This window comes from Emydura macquarii, unplaced genomic scaffold, assembly GCF_026122565.2.
Source record: "Emydura macquarii macquarii isolate MOO-44397 ecotype Brisbane River unplaced genomic scaffold, CSIRO-AGI_Emac_v2 contig_2795, whole genome shotgun sequence".
NCBI lineage: Eukaryota > Metazoa > Chordata > Testudines > Chelidae > Emydura > Emydura macquarii.
In genome coordinates this window covers 512767-539857 of record NW_027132932.1, presented here as the reverse complement: position 1 = coordinate 539857, position 27091 = coordinate 512767, and the positions used below count along the sequence as shown (strand labels likewise).

The window sequence follows — 27091 nt, the reverse complement described above, 5'->3', positions numbered from 1 at the left end:
GCAATCTCAGCAGAGAGGCCGGAGACTGATTGAGCCATGGCAACTGAACTTCTATCTCATTCCTACAGGAAGTCCTGTTAGGCTAGATATGAAGCACATGAGTGGGTGGGATGGAGAACTTTGTTCTGCCACAGTCCATGCTGTACCTGTTCTGTAGATAAAGTGAAGAATTTAATCTCCAGGATGGCCAGTCTTGTACCTATCATGAACATTACAGATGAAAAGGTTTCATTTTACAGAACGTAATGTGTCTCACTAACTTGTTTATTGCCCCTGATAAAGGAGGAAGAACCAATTAGCAGGATGCTGACACCTTGCCTCCTAAGAAGAGTGGTCTTCATGGTTCCTTTAATTTTTGCAGTTGCGCTGCTCACCATGGAGCCCGTTAAAGCTGACCAAGAAGCAGGAACAACAATCCCAGCTGAAAGTACGTACTGCCCAGAATACAGGGGTCTCTCATAACCAGACATGAGCTTAATGCAGATTTAATTCTGCAGGATTTACAGGTGTTTAAAGATCATCTTAAACAATTCAACCAGTCCTGGAAACTTCATGTTTTCATTGCCCTAGGTGAAAAACTTCAAAGCATACCATGCAACGCCTCCCTCAGTCCCACAATGACTTCTGGATCACATTCCTACCCTCCATTCACTCATCCAAGGCCCCTCACTACTCTGGCCCTCCTGCATTTCTTCTGTCCTACCACTACCCAGCTCACATGCTATACTCTGCCAATGTTGCACACTTTGTTGCTCCATCTCCACCCCCTACATTTGGATCCTCCCTGTTCCTGTGCTCCATGCAATTATATTCTCCACCTTTATATGCATCCTGAAGGCTCACTTCTTTCCGCCAACAATGCCCTCTCACCAGTGCCTTCATTCTGGGCACTATCCCCAAACCCTAATATATTTTTTAAAATTCTCTTAAAAAATGAATGAATGAACAGGATACTGACATAATAAGCACATTTCATAATCTTTCACAATTGCAGGCTTCATCTGCCCATTCCCCTCCCTTTGTCATCCATTGAGTCATCCATTGAGTTGTGTTGAATCTATTTTACTTTATAAACCACTTGGAACACGGACCTGTTATTTTATTTATTTATTTGGAACAAGGACCTGTCATTTTATCCTCACCTTTGGTCCTATGTATATAAATAAATAATAACAACAGAATTAGACTAGGAAATATACTTGAACATTCAGAGATTAGCTCTATTAAATATATTTTTATTTTTATTCCTTTCTCCTTTTATTCTGCTGTAGCTGAATAGTTTGGAGAATTTCTTTTCTCAGGTAGGCAGACTTCATGTAGGATCCTGCTCCAGTTTGTCAAGAGTATGTAGCAATTAGTCACAGTGTTTACACAACAGGCTGAAGGTCACTGCAGCCTCACACTTGTTCTTTCCTTGTTTATACTGGACTTCAGAACGCTGACTGGCCCCAAGTCCTGAATTCCTCATTCAAGCACATCTCCCAGTGAAATAATCAAAGATGCATAGAAATTAAGAGGCAAGTGAGAGTCCATGGAGTGCCAATAAGAGTTGATGCTAGAGCATACTATTATCATTGCTTTATCTGTCCTGTCTCTGAATTACTAATGTTTATAATATATAGTTGGATGAAGATCTGGCCAGGGCAATCCACATCCTTGTGACTTTCAGCTCGGATTACTTAGACAGGAGACAGCAGCTCACCTCTCCAGCAACAGCAGGCATTAAGAACACCGTGATATGCTACTCACTGCAATGGCTCCCCATAGAATAATGGGTCAAAGTCTCAGTCCAAAGACTGCGTCAAATTGAAAGTCTCACTTTATCACCTTGACCCAAGTTATTAAACTCGGTGTGGTGATGACCTCAGATGCATTCCATTAAACTGTCCATTTCAAGGCGCAACTTTCTGACAGCTGGCAACAGGATTTTCTTGGAAACAGGACCAAGGCTTTGCAGGTCTTTACTGGAGGAGATTAGATTGACCACCGTTCTTATCACTTTCAGAGCAAAGTGGAAGCAGAAAAGTCACTACTTCAATTTAGCAATCCCACGGCAACTAAAAATAGTAACCAAGAATAAGAAAGATGGAAGGGAAGGGAAGACAGGGAGATGCGGCAATGGTTTGTATAGTACCAGGCACAATGGGGTCCGATCTATGACTGGGTCTGCTAGGAACTATCTCAATACAAATAGTAAATAATGAGGAAGAGGAGGAAAAGGAAAGAAGGGAAAATAATTTTAAAAAATAATATAAATGATTTACTAAAACACAGTCCAAACTGCCTCAGCAGAACTGAAAGGAAAATAAGACCCCCTGACTTTATTATGAATTCTTTTTGAGGAACTCAGATACAAGGATGATGGGCATGGTATAAAAACATGGACGGATAGATTGATTTGCTTCCTGGACTTTCACTTGCAGCTTTTCATTACTCTTAAATCACAACTTTCTTTCTCTGCTTTTCTAAGTTAGCTACCCAGTACTGGTAGTGGATGTTTCTATTGCTGCCCTGCTTAATGCTCCGTTGGAAGGGCCTGATTCAGTCAAAAGTCATAGTCATTCTGTTTAATTACTATTTAATGCCATTTAGGAATGTCTCTCTACTAAAATCCTTCCCTAGGTCGCCCCTGTGTTGACTGCCATGCATTTGAATTCATGCAGAGAGCCTTGCAAGATTTAAAGAAGACTGCATATAATCTAGACACACGGGTAAGAAGGCACTGGACTTTTTTGATATGACAAAGTTGGTTTGCTTAAAAGTGGGTAAAATGGATACATTTTGTTTGGGCAATAGCAATCTACTGTACATACCTGTTCTGTTGGACAATTTCTGTTCATTGCTCAGGAAAACAACATGTGGAGTTCCCTCTTATTCAACGTATAAGAGACCATGGGGAGGACTAGTAAGGAGCTGTGGTCTGCACAGCTTTCAATATTTTCATGACACCCAATACTCTCTCTGTCTCACCCAACTCAGCCATTGCTATCAGCCCTTGGTCTAGTAGCTGGCTGGGGTTGAGGTGGGATTGAGAGCTAGTTGGTTGAAGCTCATTCTGGATAAAACTAAAGCGATGCTTGTCGGCAAGGGAAAAATTATTAAAAGATCATGCTTTCCCCTCCTATTGAGAGTGTGTGTCTACCTGTTGTTACTAGAGTTTGCAATCTGTTGTCTCCAATTGCTGTTAAACATTAGCAGTGTCTAGGAAGGTTTTTTTTTAGTCTTTGTCTAGCTAGGACATTAAAATGATTTCTTTCAGATGCAAACCTTGCTACTGTGATCTGTGCCTTTGTCACCTCAATATTACACTATTGCAATTCACTCCACTTAGGGCTGCACCTAAAACAACCTAGAAGCTTCTTTAAGTCCTATGCTAAACTATAGTACAGTGTTGCTATCTGCTGGTAAACAGCTGCCATGTTCACCTCTAGAGGTGGCTGCATTTCAGTGGCGGGTGAAATGATTCCTGTGTTGTGCAATTTAAATATGGTGTAATGAAAGACACTATGTAAATGTAAGATATTTAAATTTTCTAAACCCAGTGAATGAGCATGGTTTATCTTCTAGCAGACATAAATTACCCCACTGTTGTATATGCTACACCAAAAATGTACATAGACCATAGTAAGATCTCCATTTGCTGTGTTTTCCATTCATGCACATTTTCAAAAGAAGCCTCTAAAACCTTGAGCATTATATTATGTGACATCTGATTTATATAAACAAATGTATTTTTCAGATTTGATATCACAAAACCACACTGATATTTTTAGAGATTGGTCTGAGGACCTTTTGAAAGTTTAGCCATATGTTTAAATAAAAGGACAGCTTCAGGGATGAAGATACCCTGAATGCACACTTTATTATGGAAGACTGTGTTTCAGCCAGGCCAAATTGGGGCACAGCAGATGTATTCTTATAAACAAACCTGCTTAATAAATGCAAGTCAAATGTACATCAGATTCCTCCATGAATAAATCAGCTTAATGAATACATCTGCTGAGCAATACTAAAGCCAAAACTACATGTTAATGCCATACTAAAATGTACCAGTACATCTTTCCTTCTGTTACAAGTATAGTGGAATCTCTACAGCAAGCATAACAGTCTGCATTAACTGATTATTCCCCGATGTTCAGGTTTCTGAAGAAGAAATAAAAAGTAGATCTGACCTACCCAACTGGTTTCAAACTTAGGTTTTTTGCGGAGATTTCTCAGGACTTCTTCAAAAACCTCCAGAGTGAATAAAGATTCTCAGAGTTTCCCCTGTGGGTTCTACAGTGTCATGTCCACAGGACTACAGCAAACAAAAAGTGAGGCTGGAAAAAACAGAAAGAGGCTGCAGAGAAGACTGATTTCTTGAGCCTCTCAGTTGTCTAAATTCACTTGAAGTTGGGGAGGGATATATTCTTCCCCCTTTTTTTTTAAATTAAAGTTACTTGAAGCTATTTTTATCTGAATGGCAGAGAGAAAATTAGAAGGGAGGGGAAACTGGGTTCAGCTGAGATGAATGTCAAAAACATGTATTTCTCTGTTGTAGGTATGACAGCAGAGTTTGAGAACATCGCTCTGTGAGATACACTCACAAAACCAGACTCTCGGTCTTTCTCCATCTTAATTTAGGAGTCTGTTTAAATCCAAATTGTTGAATCTTTGAATGTGTCTGGATTAGGAATGTCCACTAGGAATTCTCTCTATATGGTCTCAAAAAACATTAAAGCATTTAATAGTTGTTGAGGACTGGATGGCTCAGAAGATTACTAATGGGTATGGAGCTTTTCAACTCTCTTCTCACTAGCTTGCTTTAACCTGAGTTAGTATTTACCAGAAGTTTTAATGTGATAGTTGTTTGACAGTTTGCATATCATATGTCCGGTTATCTTAGTCTATTATGTATATTTGGCAGATTATGCATAATGTGTTTGGTTGTCTTAATCTAGTTCCTATTGCTAGCTCTCATAAACTACTGTTACCCTTGTTGGTATTGTAACATCCTGCTCTGGATACCCTGAACTGGGAGCCACTGTGCTATCCCTCTGCCTTAGCAGCAGCAAAGCTCCCAATCTTGTTACGTTGTATGTCAGCTTCCTGACACACCAGCCTGTCTGCCTTGCCAGCAAACTCTTCAAGACTCTGCCAATCTAAACCTTGCTTTGCAGGTAATGATCAGGGAACCCCAGTTCCTGAGTTCCCTGGAGATGTCTCCTTGCAGTGTCCAGTCCCTCTCGCAGAAATTATTAGTTCACTGCCTCCAAAGAGAGAGAGCACATGTCAGCCTGCTAGGTGAGCTGAAGACTCACTTTACCTTAATACACAGCACTGAAATGGTTTTGTAATAAAACAAGAATAAATTTATTAACAAAGAACAGAGATTTAGGTGATACTAAGCAAGAGAAAAAGAGACCGTGTGGTTACAAATAAAATAAACCATGCTTTTTAGAGACTAAAATTTAAGATAAGCTCTGGCTGGGATGGTTTTAGTTGGGGTTGGTCCTGTTTTGATCAGGGGGTTGGACTAGATGACCTCTTGAGGTCTCTTCCAACCCTAATATTCTACAATTCTATGATTAGCAAATTACCATCTTTGCCAAATCAGTTTTCATACTCAGAGTTAGTTATCAGCACCTCCAGCCCTCCAAGCCGGAGGTGGGGGTAAATGTTCACAGAATCAAGGGGTGCTGTTCCCTTTGTTCCCTAAGGGATGGATAACCAGAATGTCTTTTGTCCACCTTCTATTACTCAAAGTCCATTGTCTCTGCCCAGGAAGGATTCTTGAGGTGCAGGGGATCTGTCCCTCGATGTGCGTTTAGCTTGGTAGCTTCATTTTCTGTAGTAATTCTCAGACCTCAGTGGTTCAGGAGCCACAAAGAGCCACAGTCGTGTGAATTCATTGTTTCATTAATTATAGTACTATTCATATGCAAACCACATGACAGGGATCTCTCTCTCTCTCTCTCTCTCTCTCTGTCTCTCTCTCTATCTATCTAATCAATATCACTGATTTATTGTATATGTAAATGTATTTTCATTGTCCCCTGCCTGTAATCAAGCAGATCAGACACATAAATACACATTTCTTTGTCTAGGGCGGGCTGGGTTTAAGCACTGCCTCCCAAATACATTTTAAAGACATATTTCCATCATACACATATAACTCTTTATACACAACCTGTACATACATGACACAATGATTTTCAGGACCAGTGTGTCACCAGTTTACATACGATATCTTTTAGATACATACTATAATAACAGTGTGTTGGGGGTAATGAGGGTGTCAGATGCAATATGAGTTACAATATGGGGAGCCCTCTGCCAGCTGGCATTGAGGAGCTCCCAGAGTCACAGGTATACTCACTAGACTAGAGACATTCTCTACCTTGAGACAATAGCCTCAGTTTGTAGATGAGATGGATGTGATGATCTCATGGGTCTTTTCTGTCTCTAACTCATAACTAGACGTGGATTGGAAAATGTTTTCCTGTCTTGTAAACCTTTCTGAGATTTCAAAAAATTTCCTGTTTCACACTGGGACAAAACCAAGACCTTTTGAAACTTTTCACAAAGACCAGAGACTATGCATGTAGAATAGACGATAGCCTGGTGGTTAGAGCACTCACTTGGCATATGGGAGACCCAGGTCTAAATCTCTGGTCTGAGTCAGGCACAAGCTAACTGGGAGTTTGACCAAGAATTCCATCCGGGAAACCTTTGCCGTCAAAACTGGTACATTCCTGTGAAAAATTTTAGCCATGAGATGTTGGATGTGTTGTCGTTATTCTAAAAGGGGAACATCTCAGGGACTGTGCATTTTTAGGTCAGATAAATCAAAGCCAGGTTCCAAACAACCAGCAATTTTTGTGTGGGTTCAGCATCTGAACCTGGATCCAGATCCAAAGTTTGTAGTGTGTTGTTCTCTCTACAGTGGGCCTAACCAAAACCTCAGCTCTGAACAGCCCTAAATTCTGATGGACTCAAAATCCAGGTCGTAACTTAGCAACTTTAAACTCAGATGTTTTAGGTATATTTTTAGAGATATTTTAATTTTGTGTGTAAACAGCTTTATGATGATGCTCAAATGACAGTTACCAAAACCTATATTTGTTCTTTATTAATTGCTAATCTATCCATAGTTAATTAGCATATGCAAATTATATCAAATTAGCTGTGCACATGAAAATAAAAATAAAACCGTAGCAATGACTGAGTTTGTAAATTTTCATTAGAAATATAAATGTTGGTAAGCAGTCTTAGCTGAGGAACCATTGGCAAGCTGTCGGGTTATCATGTTCAAGACTTTGAGGAATGTGAAGGTTATATTTTAGGTGATTTGCAAAAGAATGATTAGACCTTCTCACTCAGAGTAACTGAAGGGCTCAATATTAGTGATACAATTATATGGTATCTAATTCAGGGTATGTTAATGATTTAACAACTGGTAAAACATCAAAGTGTTTATTGGTTAGATAAGAGGGAGGGTGCTCAGGACACTTTGATTCTAATCCCAGCTCTCCCACTGACTGCCTGTGTAACCGTGGGAATTTCACTGAAGTCAATGAAAATCTGCCCAAATTTGGCCACGTGACAAGCCTTTGACAATCACAATTCGCACATGCTCAGTAGAGACGTCTTTGATTTTTAACAGCTAAAATCTTCAAAGATTCTGTCTTTGCTGAGCGTGCTCTATCCTCTTACGGCAGGGCCTGTGATGCTGGGACTGGGTGAAAGGAGAATCTGGGACTGGGAACCGGATGCAGGGGAAAAGACAGGACAAGGAGACTGGGACTGGGAGCTGGGTCTTTGGGGACGCTGTCACTAGTTGGGCAAGGAGATTGGAATTGGGAGCCAGGGTGAAAGGAAGGGAGACACAGATAGGAGGAGGAGGAGGAGCCAGGAGGAGAGAACTGAGAATGGCTGTACAAGGAGGTGGGGGGAGGGGGAAACTGGTACTTTATGGCTGGACAAGGAGAGTGGGACTGGATGTGCGGAGAAGGAGAAACTGGGGATGGAGGATCCTGGGATGGGGAATCTGGAGGGGTGAGACTAGGGCTTGCTGGGCCAGGAGACTGGAGTGGATGAGAATCCTGAGAGGTGGAGACTGGGACGGCAAGAAAGAGCCGGGTGGGAAGAGATTAGACTGGGACTGGGCCTGGGACAGGGCAGAAAGACACCTGGCAGGAATGGGCAGAAAAATCTGTGCCCACTAGAGCATACTCCACTCCAGAGCCTGGAGTGGTCACCAAACTGAAAATTCAGTTATTGGCCCAGCTCTACTCCTGATTCTTTTCATTGGCTGTGTCCCCTCTTAAATAAAGCAAAATACTGATTTTAAAATTCCCCCTTATGCTGCATCTCGGATACATAAAATATTTCACTTTCCCCAAATCCACCACTTCTGTTAAATAATATTTATACAAAAACTTGGCTTGTCCCCACACACTTCCCCTCATGCTGCTCTGACACTTAGGGGCCTACCTTATATGGGATCATGATAAATACAATACATAATAAATACAAATTATTTTTGGAAATGCACAATAATTATTTAAAACTTCTCATGTACATTAGTGTTTTTAATGTGAAAGTAAATGAAACCCAGAGTGTACCAGGTTCCTATATATTTTTTCAGAGCATCACAAGAAGTGGTGCCACTTTGGTATGCATATTTAATAGGCAAAGGCTTAATTACCATCTATAACTAAGCAATATGTCTGGTTATTTTTCCCAAGCCTCATCATGTAGAACCAAACTGATATCTCTTGTGACAAAAATGAAACAGACTTTTCTTTAGGAGCTAATGAGTTGTATAATTCTGATGCTCATTGTTTGATGTTGCTTTTTTCTCTCCTCCCTCCCCCACCCCACAACCCCTTGCAGACAGAAACACTGCTACTTCAAGTGGAAAAGAGAACTATGTGTGACTGTGTAACTGCAGACACACTGAACTGAACACTGGAGAACAGCCAAGGAGTGTCGCCTGTTCTACTGCTTTTTAAAATGCTGCAGTATGTAATACAGACAGCTGGATGGAGTACATATTGTAAGCATGTAAACCCCAGTTTGCTGAGGAAAGCCAGTGGGGGTGGGGAAGGTTCCGTATGAGATGGGGGAGGGGTTTGTCATTCTTATTTTTATACTTCTCTCTGTTTTCACATCCTTTGTGTTGCCATTAAGGACTCAGATTACTAAATCTGTTGTTTTTGGTTTTGGTTGGGGGCTGAGGGAAACTACTTCCTTTGATTAAATCAGGGCTGGCCATGTGTAACCCACCGGATAAATGTGGCCTGAAGAGTTCTACAGTGTAGCCTGTAGCTGATTTAATCTTGAATATGAAGATGCTAATATTGTGGTTTGACTGATCATATCAAGACAGAATGTTGCATGCTGGGACCTGTAGTCTCTGCAGGATCCATTTCCATATTAAAGGTAGTAGTAGCTTCAATCCATTCTATTTATAATGTAAATTTGGACCAGATTCAGCCAATTTGTAACTCTCTGGATTTCAGTGGTGCTACAGCTGCTTATATCTGGACTGAATTTGCCTCTAAATATGACTCTTGGGTCTCCTGGCATGCTGTCAACGAGGTTGGGGAGAATGTAGGTATCCCTGAATTAAATCATACACTGTCACTACCCACTAAGGGCTCCCACGGTATGCCACCACTTTTACAAATAGCTATTTTTTTACCAGTCTAAATGCATGTTGTGTACAAAGGGAAAAGAAGAATAAACTACAAGAAAAACAGGTAACCCCTCACCAAAAGGAACATTGTTTCCCTTTGAATGGGAAGTTCAGCATGAAAAAGGGAAAGAGGAATCAAATTTTCATTCATTACCACAAAATCTGTGTAGTATAGCTTTTCTCTGTGAAAGTACGTTCACCATAGGAAAGCTCATGGCACTCAGATGTTGCCGTTGAGCTAGGAAGTGGTGTCACACAGCAACTTATCATTGAACATGTCTACTTTTGTACATATAAAAAGTCTTCTAATTTCTCTCCATGATCAGTGCTCAAGTGCTACAAGAGTCCTGTTTTCTTTGCCCTCTACAAACCTGTGTATATTATATTAGTATGAAAACGGGGAGGTGGGGGGGAGGGAATGAAAAGGTTAGAAATTATCGAGTTATGCAGATTTAGAGAGACAAGGTGGGTGAGGTAATATCTTTTATTGGACCAACTTACATTGATGAGCAAGACAAGCTTTCAAGGTACACAGAGCTTGTCTTCAGGTCTGGGAAAGGTACTCAGAATGTCACACTAAATACAGCGAGAGTTCTATGGTACCTTAAAGACTAACAAATTTATTTGGGCAGTCTTTAACGTGCCACAGACCTCTTGCTGTTTTGCTAAAAACAGACTAACAGGGTTACCCCTCTGGAACAGCTAAATACAAGATCAAGCAAATAGTTTAGCATAAGTAGTTAGCACATAGCCTAAGGGACCATTCAAGGTGAAGTGGTCTGTTAAACCCTTCCTGAAAGATCTTTTCTGGCCCCCAAGCAACCCCCCAACCTCTCCAAGCCCATCACTGGAAGCAAGTTTTATTTATTTAGCTTCTCTTTCAGTCCCTCCTTGAAACTCAGTCTGGCTGCCAAGCCTCCCACAAGAAGTGAGTTAATTAATCTAAAACTCCACAAACAACTAAACCCTCTCCCCCCCGTTTTATACTTTTAACAGAACAATCAGGGCCTGTATATGCTCTTATTACTGTAGGCTTTGTCCTTCCTCACCCTTTCCTTGCATTGGCTGTGTCACTACAAAATTTAAATTAGAAGCTCTTTGAGGCAGGTCTTTTGTATTATTTGTACTGACGGTACCCAGTACGCTTTGGGGTGCTGTAAATGTATGAACTAAGAATTACTAGTTAAAATGTGCCTCTCTTTTGCTTTAGGTTCATGTACAACATTTTTTTGATAACATACAAAAATGGGCCCCTGTCTGCAATTGAATATAACATAACCACCCAAACTCATACTCTTCCCCCCTCATCTATGAAGATGTTCAGTATCTACATTATGGGTCTGTCTTGTGCAAAGTCACCACATGGGAGTGGGGAGCACCAGAGATGGACGCTCAGAGGTCTTATGAAAGAACTGAGTTTTAAGAAGTGACTTGAAGAAGGTGAGGGTGGAGGCATATCAGATCAGGTCAGAGGAGTTCCAAATGTTGGGGGCCACGAAGAAGAAGAAGACACAAAGGTCTGCAAACACTTCACTTCTTCATGTAATCAGTGCCCCTTTGGAAGTCTTTACTAGTTGTCAAAGCCATGGAGCCATAGTGGGGAAAGGACCCATCCCATGATAAAAATGTTATTTTAAAACTACTCTTCATTCTAAATTGTGGAGCAGGGACTATAGTAAGAGTAATAAACAAGATCTCTTTGGAACCCCTGAGACCACCAGTCAAAGGATTGTTTCCTGCAACTGGTCCAATATTCCTCTCTGATTTCTGCTATGAACTATGCACTTGCTGAAAACCTTCCATCACATCAGCACGTCTGCATGAGTCTTGAATGCAGGTTGCTCTTTGAATCAAGGCACATGATACCATCCTCTGACTCTGCCTTAAGTAGCCAGTTGGGGGCAAAACCATGTTACATTCTTATTGCTTTGTCAGTAAAGTCTGAAAATGGTACTGTGCTGAAAACTCATTCTTTATATACAGCTGCTCTATTTTGAGTGACCAAATCATGTAGCACGAGTGCTGACTTTTGCTGTTCCATAGGGATTGGTGGGACATGCATTTCAACAGAGGCCTGTATTAAAGTTCTTTTCTTTAGAGAACCTGAATGTTGTGTGTGTGTTCTTGCCTGTACATTACACTCATTGTCTCTGCACTGGCAAAGACTATTGCAGCTAGGGCTGTGCTCTACTAATGATCATTTGATGTCTCAGCATTATAGTTAATGTTATTTGTAATGTAATAACTTCAACCTGTAAAACCAAATAGCTGGTTTTGAGATTGTAACAGTATTTTTCATACTTCATCCTGTGTTTTATTCCTTAACTCCACAAAGTGTTTGGCCATATGTTATGCCATCTGTGCCACTGGAATCTTATAGTGACTGTGAAGCGGTAACCTGCTGTTTTTTCTCTCCCACATTCATAAAGTGCCAGTTGTTGCATCACAGGAATTTGGCTCTTATTTTGATTGTTAGCTAGAATGAACACAGGAAACACAACTTCCATTTTAGCTTTAAATCTAAAGCATCTCTACTATGTGTTAATTTGAGGTGCTGAAAGTTCTACATATAAGGAGCTGATTCAAATATCTAGCAGAAAGTGTTGGAGTGCATTCAGGGGTCAGGACTGTGACTCTTGTCCATGTTCACTGAAAAATTTGCTAAGGTTCTTGAAATTTTGTATCAAATCTGGCCAAGTTTTAAGTTAACCATTGTTGATTTATGGCTATGCAACAAAATCAGATGAAATTTATAATTTTGTGAGGTTTCTACATAAATCTATGGGAAACTTGTCATTTTGCTTTGAATAAACCTTTGCTGAGTTTCAAGTTCTTAATGAAATCATACAAGTTTATCAAGAACATGTTGCCCATTGATTGGTTGACCACAACAGTAAATGCTAGCAGATAGAAACAAGCCTAAACTATATACTTTGAATTTAGATCCTAAGCCAAACTTCTTCAAAGTTCAGGGTTGTTTAAACCTAAGACTTTGGTCCATTATAGAGATCTGGAGACATCCACAAAATATGGAACCAGATTCAAAATTTCCCAAAGTTTGAGTTTTCAGACACAAGGCTTTAGTAGGAGGCCCATCTGGACTGATAAAAGTTTTACACCTGTAAGTTTTGAGGTTTGATATTTTTTCCCTCAATTAAATGACAAGTGCTCAAGTTATCCACATAGTAATCTGAAGTACATGATTTCTTGCCTATCCAAAGATAAAAGTAACCATGGTGCATTTTTATCTGGCTATAAGGGCCTGTATATGTTGTGAAAAGTTTCCATGCTGCAGTTAGGGAGAACAGATAGCAAGTATGAAAAATCAGGATAGGGCATCGGGGGGTAATAGGTGCCTATATAAGAGAAAGCCCTGAATATCGGGACTGTCCCTGTAAAATCAGGATATCTGGTCACCCTAGCTGCAATATCCAACATGGTAGCATCCCACACAGCTAACGAACATGTCAGTCTTGCACTTTAGATGGAGTTGAACAATGTTTTGACTGTGTTCTTAGTGGCTGTCGCATATCACTGTTAAAACATGGTCGTCTTATCTATACCATAAGATCAAACTGTATTTTAATCATTTTGGGTTGCAACCATATGCTGCACCATGGTAACTTTTCCAAGCAAAGCTCAAAGGATATGAATTCAGGTGAATTAAAGCTGAAAAAAATGTTAGAATGAGCCCCTGTGAAGGAAAATTGCTGCATTCTCCTTATCTTGAGCTCATGATAGTTTGTGGCTGGCAGTGGCAAAATAGTTAATATGGCAAAACTTCTCCTTCTTAAAAACACCAACAAATTAACAAAAAATCCCCCATACGAAAAAAGATGTTCTCAGAACATAAGAATTTCTTATTTTTCTTGGGCCAAACAAACAAGTCAGAAGAGATATTACAGGCCGATTCCCACTGGTCAAAAAAAAAAAAAAAAAAGGCAAGCAAATGTCATTTGCTTGAATCTTCCCAGACCATTATGCCAATGACTAAAAATTCACTTTGAACATTTGTCAGCAGTGAATGTCATGTAAGCCTAGCAGCAGCAGGTCCAACAGTTCAGCTTTGATACCACCTCCAGCCGCTGTGAAACCTGGCTTTTCAGAAGAATCAGCATGTACACAGACAACACAAAAGCCTTGTCTACAGTGGGAATTTGTCCAGTTTCAGCAAGCAGTGGTTAGCCACTGCTGTAGCTACACAAGTCCATTGTGTGATGGGGTGCCTGCCCCTCAGTGGCCTGGAAAGGGTTAAGAGGGCCCATGGTAAGGCTGCACAAAAGGTAGCCAATAGGAAAGGGCTGCGTGGCAGCTTATCAGGACCCAGGAGGCCGGTATAAAAGGGAGCTGCAGAGCAGAGCAAGGGAAGTGACTCCCAGGAGCTCAATGAGGGAGGACTGTCAGCACTTTGGGCAGAGCAGTGGCTGGCTGCTGGGACTCAGCAGAGCCAAATGTTCTGAAGCAGGGCAGAGAAGGTACTGGGGCTGTGGAGAAGTAGCCCAGGGAAATCCACTGAGGATTTGGGGGAGATGCAGTGAAAGGCTGCCACACACAGGGTCCTTGGGCTGGGACCTGGAGTAGTGGGTGGGCCTGGCTCCCCCCACCCCCCTATTACTCCAAATCACCATTGGAGTTTTGGCTGGACTTTAGAATCCTCTGGAAGTGGATAGTGACCAGCTGGAGGGCCAACTCATGAGAAGCAGGGTCCAGCGAAGACAGGATGGAGGGCAAGATACTGCAGAGAGAGGTGTCTGCCTGGCTGAGAGCTGATTCCCCAGGTAGCAAGCAGGAGGTGCCAAGGCAGTGAATCAAACCATGTTACACAGTGCAAGCCCAAAGTATAGACTAGGCAAAGCTAAGGGTTAGGAGGGTCACAAATTGACTATGAACCAACAATGTGATTCAGTGTGAAAAAGGCAAATGTCTTTCTGGGGTGTGTTAACTGGTGGTAACTGTCCCGCTCTGTTGGGCACTGATGAGGACTCAGCTGGAGTGCTGTGCCAAGTTCTGGGCTCCACACATTAAGAAAGATGTGGACAAACGGGGGGGGGGAGTCCAGAGGAGAGCAACACAAATGATAAAAAAGGTTTAGAAAACTTGACCTATGAGGAAAGGTTAAAAAAACTGGGTATGTTTAGTCTTGAGAAACAATAATATAAATGAGAGTTAACAAGCTGGCATGAACAATGCCAACAAATGACTTCCCAGCTACATCCTCCAAAAGCCCCTGCCAGCTCAGAAAGAAACTGGGGAAGCAGAGAGGCCTTGATGCTGCCCTGGCAGCAAATGAATCCAGGTTGGGATATAGTGAGAGGACCCTGAGTTCCCTAGTGAAGGACCTTGTGCTGGGAATGCCCTGCCAGCAGCCTCCACTTGATTAAACCAAGCAGAGCACTGACTTAGCATTTTGCACAGGAGAAGAATAAAGAGTTGGTGTTGGTTTACTCGGGGCAGCACCAGGCAGATTTCTTCCTGAGGTGCTTGTGCTTAGCCCACAGCTACAGCAGAAGGAGAGCCACAACATGGCTGATCGGGAAGCAGGATACAACATGTTCAGGGGGCCAGTGATTTACAGTGGGGCAAGATAATTGGCTAATGTACCTATTTAACCTGTCCCTGTTCTCTCCATGACCGTGGTAGCCGTGTTTATATTCAGGGGCACACGTTAAAACTAGAGCAGCCAGCCTTCCCTCTGAATAGTCTTTTTTCTCTGTGTGTATTTAACTCATGCCCTTAATGTTAGTGATTTTTGAAGTAGCTGAATAATATTTTTATTCATTCACTGCACAGATAAATCTGTGCTATTTCCCATGCTTCTGTCAGCACCTGTGGTATTAAGGGCACTACAAGATCAATAATATATTTTACAATGCTCCCAGAGGTCTTGCCTCACTAAAATGTCCTCACTAAATGTCTTCCCAGAAAGTCATTTGGTGCCTTTAATTCTTTTGGCTGCCTGAATGTTCTTTGGTCTTTCGTGATCAGATTTTTACTTAGTATAGAAAAGTCTTCCATCTCTATAGACAGGGAAAATTAAACTCCTTGCAAACCTGATTGCACAGTCATTTGGGATTTCACTACTTTTTTTTTTCTTTAGACACCAAATGGACTCTAGTTGGTAGCTTCAAATTTGATCATCCTTGATGGTAAGCAGAGAGAGGACACCATTTATCCATTGCTGTAGCAAAAACATGAATCTCTGATACACATAATACCAAACAAAGGCATACGTGTGCTTTCGTGATTCGCTGTTGTTCAGCTTTATTTGAAGTGATTTCACAATGCTGTGTTCTGAAAGTTCTCCTAGTGGAAAGTGATTCTTGCTATCTACAAACTGTTAACTGCTTTTGAAAGTAAAATAATAATTAAAAAATCCCAGTATTTTAAGAGGGTAAGCGGAGTAACCTGCAGTTCACAGCAAGCTATTTGTGCTGTAAATTAGCACAGCACAGCACAGCTCCATTGATTTAAGTGGAGCTTCACCAATTTACATCAGCAGAGAATTTGGCCCAGATTTGGTTTACTCTGCTACATTGGACAAGATGCTTACCCTCAGTGTTTCACTTTATCCATCTGTAAAATGGGAATAATGATACTTAGCCACCTTTGCAAAGTGCTTTGGGATTCTGAAATGAAAAGTGCAAAGTATTAGTATTATTTTATTTTAGCAACCAGCAGTTAGAAAAAGAACACACTCATTCATAATATCTAATATATACATATGTCTTTCATCCCTGAGGATCCTAAAGGGCCAAAATCTGATACCTGTACCCATACTGAATAATGTTTTACTCCACGAGTGTCAATGGGACTATATGAGGGTAAAGGGCTACTCAGTTTGACATGAGAAAGACTCCAGATTGTAGCTCAAAGTGCCTTTCTCGCTACATGCCGGAATTACTTGATCCTCCACTGAGGAGATAAAAGGGGCAGCAGTTTAATACTGCACAGTAATATTACACAAGCATTTGAGCAAGCAGAGGAAAATATTGACTCCAATTGAAATTGCAGATGTATAATGTTTAAACGTTATTGGCAAAATTCTGACCTGATGTAAGCAAGAGCCACTCCATTGACATCAGTGGAGTGGCACTGGCTTACAGCAGTTTTTAATTTGGCTCTATTTCTGCTTCTTGGACCTGATCCTGCATGACTTGTACCTCCTAAGCTGCCTCAATGGGAGCTCTGGGAGGGCAAAGAATACAGGATGAGGCTTCTGATTGTCAGCACGTGATTAAAAGTGGACAGAAATTACTCTAGTCTTGTCCAATGAGCTCACATCCTGCCAGTGTCACATCTCTGCAGTACAGTGAGTAACACCACTCAGCTACGGAAGGGCTGCAAAATACTGGGGGCAGAAAGGGTTGGGTTTTTTTTTTTTTTAAATTAAAAACTTTTTAAAAAATTGTTTCCAAATAAATCTTTGCCATTGGTATGTATCCAAAAGCAACGCTTCTGGCCACTGGAAGGCTTCAGAAACTGGGCTGAATTCAGCTTTGTTGTAACATGGTTTAGATTTTCATTCGGGGGTAAGTCCTGGTTCTACCTTGGCATGTGTGGATGGCACCCCGGCAGCAGTTCTGCTACACAAGTTGGTGGCAGGATTTGGTGCGGGCTACACCAGACAGGTGCACTTTCTGCATGGCAAGGCTCCAACTCAGCAGTGGTAGTGCGCACCTGGTGCTTGGGAGTGGGTCCAGAGGATCCACCACTGAATGGATCCCCATCTCCTTCTCTCCTATGGACTGAGATGGCATGGCGGCTACTCTAGCCATTAAGCAGCCTCTGCCAGTCTGCAACCTTGGAGGAGGTGTTACTGCATTCCTTTCCTCCACATCACTCCCCAATGGCATGGAGGGGATGAATTTGCCCCTGTGCAGCAATGTCAAGAGGCTGTCAGCCATTTGTAATGGTTTGCTTCATATCTGCTATTTCTTTTTTTTGCCTGTCCTGCAGTTTGCCTTATTCTTCATCTGACAGCTGCTAAATCACTTACTTCTGGACTGCGGAAAACTCTAAGGCCATCCCAAGATGCTGACAGGAGACAAACTCTTCTTTCTTTTCCCTTAAAAAAGTTGGAGCACTTAAGTGAGTACCACAGGAACTAAATTTCTGTTTCTTGCCCTAGAGGCCCAGAAGTTATTATTGTTGTGCCCCTGTTCCTACCTGCATACTGCAAAGTGCTAAGATCAAGCAATTATAAAGGGGAAATTGGCAAATGTCTAACTGGCTCAGCACAGTTTGTATTGATCCCTAGAAAAACGATTAAAATGGACAGCTCCTTCTATCTTTCCAAAGACTATCCGACTGTATCTCTACATAACTTTCCTGTGAACTCTGCCACAGCCTAATATATTAGTGAAAAGGAACAGTATGGCCCCAAGGATGGTATAAGAACCTAATGTTCTATGTGCCCTCACTCCTAGCCCTCCAGAACTTTTCATCGGGCCCTGACCCCAAGGGACCATCTGTAAAAGCTTGTGCTCCACACTCTCTATTTCCATTTTGCCAGGGCATTATGACTGTGGCTGGGAGTCAAGGTCCCAGACAGAGCGTGAGGTAGTCTTTACAGTGTCTAGGCCCAGACTGTGAGGAATTCTGGAAGAAGAAGCCAGTGGAATGAGCAGAATGCAGGTGCTGGTGGCAGTCTATGTTGCTGAGGTAATGAATTATTTCCCAACGGCCATTTTCTCAAGGCTGGTGCTTTCAAACCCAAGAACATTACGTTGCTATGGTCCAGGTGGATGCAGTCTCTTAGACAGCAAGAGATGGCAGAATCCTTTCCTGACAGTCACAGTGCATGCTGGGTGTCAGTCTAGAATAACTCTTAAAATGCAAACTGACTTGATGAGTTGTGGATTTGCATGCTTAACTGGTGGCACCTGCAATGTGGCTACCTGCTCTTGGAAGTGTTTCCAGCTGCCAACAAGCATTACCTCCACCTTACTAGCGTTTAGCTTCAGCCAGCTCTGGGTCAGGCTCTCAAGCACTCCTGAGTTCAGGGGAGTTTAGATCTGGGTTTTTTGTTTGGGTCACTCTAAGAACAGGCCCTATAATTAGGTGTACACAACCCAACAATTGAGAGCAAGGGGTTAAGGAGCAGCTCTGTGCCCAGGTGATCCCATCCAGACACACCTGCAAAGCCTGCACAAGCAGGAGGCAGGGCTGTAAAAAGGGGGGCAGAGCAGTTCAGTTCAGAGACGGGCAATGGAAGGGAGAGATGGCTGCTCTGAGGGCAAAGTACTGCCCAGGAGCTCATTGCCTGGGACCCGACAACCCAAACCTGTGCAAACCCACAAAGGAGAAACAGGGGACAGTTTGTGGGCCAAACTTGATTGGAGTGACTTACTCTGGGAAGCTGAAGGAGATGTGGATAGGAAATGGTATGTGGGGTGGCAGCAGTTTAGCTGTTGGGTGGAGCTGTCCACCACTGGGCCCTGGACTGGAGCCCGGTGGAGAGGGCCCAACGTGCCAGCGCGAAAGGGAGGGAATGGAAACCCTTGGTGCCGGGGTGCTAAAGGACAGGACTGTACTTCAAGGGGGAGACATCCTGCCAACCACTGCCTGACCACCAGACAGCACTGTTGATGGTAGTGCACTTTCTACAAGTCCATTCAAAGAGTTGGCTTTGGAATATGAACTCCCCCAAAATTCAGGGTGTTTATCTCTGGGATATTGGCTTGTGACCTTCCATGATCCTGTGTCTGGGCCTTAGAAACCGGCTGGAAGGCATGATTCATCTGGTTAGCTCACATTCACTTCTATTGGCCGTAGGGGTTTATTTATAACTAGTGCCCTGCTCTGCCTATTACTAGACACAGAACAGAGTCTTTGCCACAAAGAGCAAGAGTTTGACTCCAGGTGCCTGATTCCCGCTCCAGCTGAAATCCTGCTCTAAATGACTTGTAGCTAAGCAAAGGCTGGGTGCTGCACATTTCAGCATAGCCACACTTTGGAATAAAGGCAACAGTGCAAAAATTCATAAATCGTTGTTCTAGTGCATGGTGGTAGCGGTCCCCGAAGTGTGCCAATGTATGCCCATGAGAGGAAGTGACCATCCAAGAACAGAGGCAATTAACAAACAAAGCAGCTACCATATGTCATGTCACTACCCCTTTAAATCTTCTCTCCTTGGCAGCTCCTTTGTTGCTATAGTGAATCTCCATGGCAATGACCCTAATCAGTGGGGGGGGGGGGGGGAATATAGGGGACGCATGCTCAGTATGGCTGCAGTGGTTCTCCAAGCTGCTTGCTCCTGCCATTTCCAAGGGGCTGTCACAAAAGACAGAGGAAGCAGGCACTTAGAACATTAGCAGTTGGGGTGAGTTTTACTTCCAAATGCATAGCCTATTGCTGCAATTGGGTGTGGGGGTGTGCATGTGTACCTATGGCTGTCATTTCACATCTGCTTCACTGGGGTAAATGTGCTGGGAGCAAACAACTGACTGTCACTATTTCTTCTTGTTTCAGGCTGGGAAGGAAGCTTTAATTCTTGATGATAATCATGGCGTCTCCTTCGCTCTGGAGAGCGATGTGGATGGCAATCCCGTTAATTTCAGTGGTTGGCCTCCTGAGTGTGAAACTGGTGGGGGCCAGGCAAGAATCTGGGAGTGTCATTCCAGCAGAAAGTAGGTACCTCTGCCCTGCTACGCGAGCTCAGATTCAGAAGCAGGATTTCTATGTTGTTTACGTACCTCACTTAATCCAGTGAATGCACAGATTTCATAAACTCCATGTGTAAGCTGCCCTTCTGAATTTTTGCTAGGAAGCGCAAACTGGTTTGTAACACCAGGAAAGTAAATGAAGTGTGTGCATTATTATTATTTTGTTAGCACTTATTTGAAAACAAACTAAATACTAAATATTTGTCTGATGTTATCTTAAACCTTTATAATCTTAGGTCATTTTTGTTTTCTTCCAGAAATCTGTAAGAAGATAGTCTAGGTGTGCCATTGCACATATGAAATCCTTACTAGTCTGGCTACAGTTTGTTATAGGCAACTGTTGCTTGGTTCTGCTAGGGTGTTGCAGGCATGTTTTTCATGTCCTTTGTTGCTTGGTTTGGGAAAAAAAAGCATATTGGGCTGGATTCATCTCTGGTGTGACTCCAGTGGATTTTTACAAAGGAATTTGACCCACAAAGCTTATCCCTGAAATGCATGTGGAATTCTGGAATTGCACTGCTGTAGGTCTGAGCAAAATAAAATGTGAGGCATTGGACACAGAGCAGGACTGGAGGCCAGGAACTCCCAAGTTCTAAGCCCAGCTATAGCACTGACTGCCTTGGTGGCCTTGGGCCAGTCACTGGTTCAGTTTCCCCCACTGTAAAGAGAGGACACTCATACTGTGAGGATGTTTTGAGAAGATAGTGTTGTGACAATGAAAAGTGTAACAAGTGCAGAGTGTCCACTCTCTAGAATGATAAAAACATGAGGCAGCTCTCACTCAAAGATTAAAAAGAGTGGAAGGTGACTGCATAAATAAAACTGGTCCCTAAACATGTCAGTGTTAGATTTTTATCAGTCATCTTTAGGAGAGAGACAGTGTTTAAATTCCCCCCCCCCCTTTTTTTCCCCCCTTGATCTGTTCAAACTCTCTTCTACCACCCTCCTCACAGTAGTATCTGAGTGCTTTCCAGTAGTGCATTCATCGACTTGACTAAGATCTGTCACATGTGGCTCATTCTTTCCATCATTCCCTCATCATAGGGAAAGCTGGGGGAGGAGGGGTTTAAATTAAATTGTGTGTACTGTGCTATGTGTTTATATTAGCAAAGGTGGGGTGAAGAAGTGCACTTTGCGCTTGGCATGGAAGGCAGTGAAGTTTCATGATGGTTCTTCATTTGTGGTGGAGTTGGTTTTCCCCAGTCGTGGGCTGGCCCCAGAGAAAGCTCCTCCACAGACTATCTCCACCTGTGTGGTAGAGCATTCCATTGAACAGCACTTGTCAACCACCATCCTTAACCCTGAGCTTTAGGCAGTCCTTTAGGTATCCTGGGCCCAGTCTGTTGAGCACCTTGAAGATACAGAATGAGGTCTTGCATTGGCCATAATATTGTGTGGGAAGAAGCCGGTGTAGTGAGTGGAAGACAGGTATGATATGCCCCTGGAGCTGCTGAGGAGAGGCACTGCTGTGTCTCCTCTAGCTGGTGTTTCTTGAGGGTTTGCAACATTTTACCCAGGTAGACAGCATTGCCCTAGCCTAGCTGGGAGGTGAGACAGGTGCATATAACTGAGGGCAGGACATCGTCTGCCAGGACCACTATAAATGGTTGAATGCTTTGCTTGTGATGCTGCAATGTGAGAACTTAATGCCAGTGAGGAATCCAGGAGTGCTGCTAAGTAAATTGTGAGTGAGTATCTTTAACCAAAGGAAACTGCGCCATTGCTGCAAATTACTCAAAGTGCTTTCTTCCGCTCACTCACAAGTTCTGTCTTGCTTGGGTTCATCTTCAATCAGCTGCTCTACTTCCATGAGCTGATCTTGTCCAAGCACTGGACAGTAGTGATGTGGTTGTATGGGATGAAGGTAGAGCCCTGTGTTGCCTGCATATTGTTAGCACCTAAGTCCATGTCATCTGACCAGTTCACCCAGGGCCAGATTTACACCTTACGAGCCCCTAGGTACAGCATCTTCTAGAGCTGACCTTTGTGTTTTGCACGTGGGGGTGGTGATGGGAGAGAGAGGGGTATGCCTGGGCCAGCTCTGCCCCATGGGGTGGTGATGGGGGAGGAAGAGGGGTTGGGGCAGTGCTCAACCCTGGGCTCTGGCTTCTGGCCTGGCCAGGGGGTGAGGCCTCAGGGGGGAAGTGGAGGAGCTAGGCAATGGTGAGAGAGGAGGGGGTGGGGCCAGAGTTATAGTGCTTGTGTATGGGCCCCCAAATTGGCTGGGGCCCTTGGGCACAGGCCCCGTTGGCCTGTGCAGTAATCTGCCACTCTTCAGGTGCCCCTAGAATGCTGGCACCCCTAGGCACGTGCCTACCTTGGAAATCCGGCCCTGAGTTCACCTGCCATGTAGATGTTGAATAGGACTGCAGAGAGTGCTGACCCTTGAGGAACCTCACAAGCGAGGGGTCTGCTGGTGGAGGTGTTTACTTAAATGTAAGGCCCGCACTAATTTTTGTCCAAGTGGGGGTGTGTGTGGGGGGGGGGGGGGGGGGGGGGGGGGCAGGGTGGTTTACCAAACCCAATAAACCCAGTGCAGGAGAGCATCTGCACTCCTTGCTGCCACAAGTAGGAACAAAGACACGGGCAGATACTTCCTGCAGTGTGGGAGTCCTGCCAGCCACGACCACGTTCTTCAGGGCAAGCCTAGGAGATGCATGATGGAGTGAACTTTGCTATTGATAAGAGCAGGAGCCCTACGTGGCCTCCAGCTAATGTGTACTGCAGTCAGCAATACACAAGAGTGCTCTGGGAGATACTATGCACTTCCAAGATGACAGACTACACCCTCTTGGGCAAGTGGTGTATGGGCTGGTGAATTTAGTGGTCCTGCTGCTTGAGTTCTGACCTTGCTGGACCTTCTCTTACTAGATATTGCTGTGCTGTTTGGGGTGGAAAGAGGCTGTGGATGCCCTTTCTTGTTTTCTCTTTGCTCACAAGTGAAGTGGAGAGCAAGACCTAGTTGATTACTCATAATCAGCACCTTGTACTCAGTGCTTACAGTCTGCAAAGGACTGTGCAAACATTAAATGATACCAATGACTTTAGAATAGTTTTCTTTAAATGTCAATGAAAACCAATTTAAAAAAAAAAAAAAGTGTAAACCTCCCCCTGTTGTTTACAGCCCAAGTGCAACAACCTTGTGCTGGTGCATGAGAGCTTGAAAATGGAAACCAGCCAGTCTAGTTTCACAGTCCAAGTCACATAAAATGCAAAGGGTAAATTGGAAGTAAATAAGACTTCTGTAATTATTTCAGTTTCAGTCATTTACTAGCAGGATGGCAGTTTGTCATTTACTAGGATGACACAAGGAAGACATTTTAAAACTTCCATGCAGACAGGATCCATTTAAATTAATGATACTAGAATCTTGTGTGTTCTCATTCTGCTAATCCACAAATCTGTTAAATCTCTTCCTCCTGCCCCCCGCACCGCCCACCCAAAATGCCAGCCTGTCCCCATTCCTCAACAAAGAAAGATTGAATAGGAGAAGGTTGTACTGAGATGACTTAGAGGTCATCACTGTGGCAAAATACACTACAGTCCACCTAAGTGCATCTTACAAATCATTGAACACAATTAAAACAGCCCTGCTCTTGTTTGTTTGCCTAGAGTGAAATTTGCCTTACTCTAATACACAACCTTTAGGAATCTGCACTGTCTCCAGTCAGCATGAGTGAAGTTCTGCAAAATGCTTGTCCCTTTAATCCTGCTCTCTGATGTTTTTGTGAGGGATAGAGTCAGCAGTTGATTGCCGATATCTGGGGTCTTTATGCATACAGAGACAGATGTCTTTGACATGAGCATCTCCCACTTTCATTTTTGCACCACCCAGTTCTAATTTTGTAAATGTTTTAGTGACAGTAACTTCAGCTTGTGCAGCTCCTTCTCATATGGAGACATCACAAGACACTTTACAAAAGACGTGCAGTAATTTAAGAAAATTGTCTGTGATGCCAATGTTCACTGATAAAAGATGGAGGCAGGCAGTCTTTTCTGCTGTTTTCTCATTCTGTGCTTGCAGGCCAAAATGATTAGACCAGAAATCCTTTTTTTAGAGAGAACCCTCCCCCTCCCCCACCCAAAAAAACCCCCAACCCCATTTGTTTAAACCATTCCAAATGTGAATTACTTTAAAGGCTGGCTCATAGCTGGCCTCTGTCCACCACCCAACTCAACCCTGGAGAGAGATGCCTTTGCTGCTGAAATCACACTTGTCATTTATAGGTGAATGCCTCTTGGTGCAGAGTGCCCATGCCTGACATGTTTAAAATGCAAGTAGTCATCCTCTGTAAGAAGGATTGAGGGGGAAAATGGAGAAGAGTTCATATCATAGGACAGCAACAACGGAGGCTTAGAAAAATGAGATCTGAGGAAAGGTTAAAAGAATGAGGACTATTCATGTCTCATCTTAGTCTTGCTCTAGACTGATGTCCACATATGCAGATATACTATAAAGAGAACAGTTAATTCTCATCACAATAATTCTCACTAATCCGTGAGAGTACAACTGTAAAGTAGAGACAGTAAAGTCTGTAATTTAGAAAAATATTCATACATCAGTAGATAAGGTTATAAATTCCCACTGTGTTAAGGAGAGGCCATCACTAAAACTTTTTAAGACTACAGAAGATATTAAACTAGCAGAGATGCTTGAGAAACAATGATGTTCTTCCTGATTAGGTAGAAGAGGGGAAGGAGAGGGGAGGATTGTTAGTCTTTCAAGTGTCTTGCGGGGTCCAGGATGGGGGTGGGGTAAAGGCAGTTTACAGCTATGTTAGCCTCCCCAGTTCAATGTAAGGTATGTTTACTCACCTCATCCACACAACCAAGGCACTTGTCTTGGCTTCTGGTGCAAGTTAAAGGAGCCTCAGAGCTGCTGGAACTTCTCCTGGTAGGTAATGGGCCCCAAAGGGCTGTGATGTCACTGAGGATTGACAGAGCACAGGAGTGCTTTCCCTACATCCCTCTTCTGGACACACCCTTTTGCTGCGCTCCCTACACTGGGAGGCCACCACTGGGTTACAGCTACACCAGCCCTGCACCACCCACACCAAGATTCTCGTATGGCTAAGGCAGCTTTACGACCATTTTCCATTGTCAGCAGCACAAAGGGGCTGTAGATGGGTCAGGAGCTGGTCCCCTTTCTCTGGGAGTGGGTGCTCTATTATCATTGTACTGTAAATCACAATCACCTTATTTCCTGTTTATCCAGAGGTAGTAGTTTTATATGCTGTATTTAGTGCAGGCTGTTTTAATTAATTGATTCAAATGCAGGAGGCTCAGACCTAGATCAGTGTGGAGTGGGCACTCTGCAGAATAGCACAGCTTCTTCCTCGAAATAGGAATTAGCCTGTAATTCCTCTTCCTCTTCACCACTGGGTGCACACAGACATTGACACCAGCTGCAGAGATGAGAGGGTGCGTTGCATTTCTAGCTGAAAGAAAACATAGCAGCAGGCGAAGGAAGAAAACCAAATTTGACATTCTTCCTCGCCAAGACGTCCTTGAGGGCTTCTGTAAAAATAACTTTTGTCTGTATCATTTCTGGAACCACCGCAAATGTTTTCGTAGCATCTTGTCCTGCAGGGAGCTGACCCCTTCACGTAAGGGGCTGAGCGACTTCACCTGCAGGGAAATTAATGGGAGCTGAAGGCACTCAATACCTTGCAGGAACAGGTTCTTCACCTGCATCGTCCAGGGGATTTGCACATACAGGCATAAACTTTTGTATACACACAGCTCCATCCTGTGCATGCACATTGGGCATTTTATGTGTGCAACCCAGGGACATTCATGGGGGGGGGACCCTTTGTAAAATGCAACTTTCTCAGAAATACAGAAGCATACTTTCTCTTGGTCCTGTCATGATGTCAATTCCATGCCATTTCAGTGATGTCTTTCTACTGCATCTTTTCCCAGGTCGTCCCTGTGTTGACTGCCATGCATTTGAATTCATGCAGAGGGCCCTGCAGGATTTAAAGAAGACTGCATATAATCTAGACACACGGGTAGGTGTTTCCTTAGAAATGATGGTTAGGCCTGATGTGCCAACTAGCCTTGACTGTGGAAAGCTGACGTAACACCTTTTGCTTGACTCACTTTCATTTCAACAAATAGGACTGTAATGTGCAAATGTATGGGGGACAAGAAGAGATTCATAGACTTTTAAGGCCAGAGGGGCCCATTATGATCATCTAGTCTGATTTCTTGCATAACGCAGGCCAGAGAACTACAGCTCCTGGTTCCTGCATCTAGCTCCAAGAGGGAGAAGGAGATGAGGAGAGAGAAAGGAAAAGGGTGACTTGCCTTTCACATCACAAGTACAGAAATGTGGGGTTGGAAGGGACTGTGGGAGGTCATCCTCCCCCCTGCGCTGAGGAAGGACCAAGCATACCTAGACCATCGCTGAGCAGTGTTTGTCTAACCTGTGGGGGAGGCGGGGGGGTTGTTGGTGGGTTTTTTTTTTTTTTTTTAAAACCTTTCCTTATAGGTCAAGGTTTTTAACTTTTTTTTACCATTTTTGTTGCTCTCCTCTGGACTCACTACAATATGTTGACATTTTTCTTAAAGTGATGCCCAGAACTGGACACACTGCTCCAGTTGAGGCCTCTCCAATGCTGAGTACAGGGGACAGTTTTCTCCCATCTCTTCCACATTCTGGGGTGTATTAACAGGTGTTTGTATGTGTCTATATCACATTGTTGGCCCACATTCAATTTGTGATCGACTATAATCCCCAGAT

At 43.2% G+C, this 27091-nt stretch overlaps 1 protein-coding gene across 4 annotated transcripts; it reads left to right on the top strand.

The window, feature by feature from the left end:
• The first annotated feature begins 297 nt into the window (after window positions 1–297).
• NICOL1 (NELL2 interacting cell ontogeny regulator 1) lies at window positions 298–26357 on the top strand. Of its 4 annotated transcripts, XM_067567641.1 has the most exons (7): window positions 298–427; window positions 2623–2711; window positions 8878–9426; window positions 17639–17770; window positions 18195–18343; window positions 20153–20310; window positions 26269–26357. In XM_067567641.1, exons 1-3 carry the CDS (start codon window positions 304–306, stop codon window positions 8947–8949), a joined length of 285 nt encoding a protein of 94 aa, XP_067423742.1. In that variant the 5' UTR covers window positions 298–303; the 3' UTR covers window positions 8950–9426; window positions 17639–17770; window positions 18195–18343; window positions 20153–20310; window positions 26269–26357. The 4 variants fall into 4 exon arrangements, 1 of the variants encoding a protein (XP_067423742.1); XR_010923550.1 differs by lacking the exons at window positions 298–427; window positions 2623–2711; window positions 8878–9426 and adding an exon at window positions 15814–15828; XR_010923551.1 differs by lacking the exons at window positions 298–427; window positions 2623–2711; window positions 8878–9426 and adding an exon at window positions 17198–17211.
• Window positions 26358–27091: the final 734 nt, after the last annotated feature.

Coding starts and splice junctions, on each gene's coding strand:
- NICOL1 (XM_067567641.1), top strand. CDS start 304: ATGCTGACACCTTGCCTCCTAAGAAGAGTGGTCTTCATGGTTCCTTTA. Junction 428..2,622: donor AACAACAATCCCAGCTGAAA/GTACGTACTGCC, acceptor ATCCTTCCCTAG/GTCGCCCCTGTGTTGACTGC. Junction 2,712..8,877: donor CATATAATCTAGACACACGG/GTAAGAAGGCAC, acceptor AACCCCTTGCAG/ACAGAAACACTGCTACTTCA.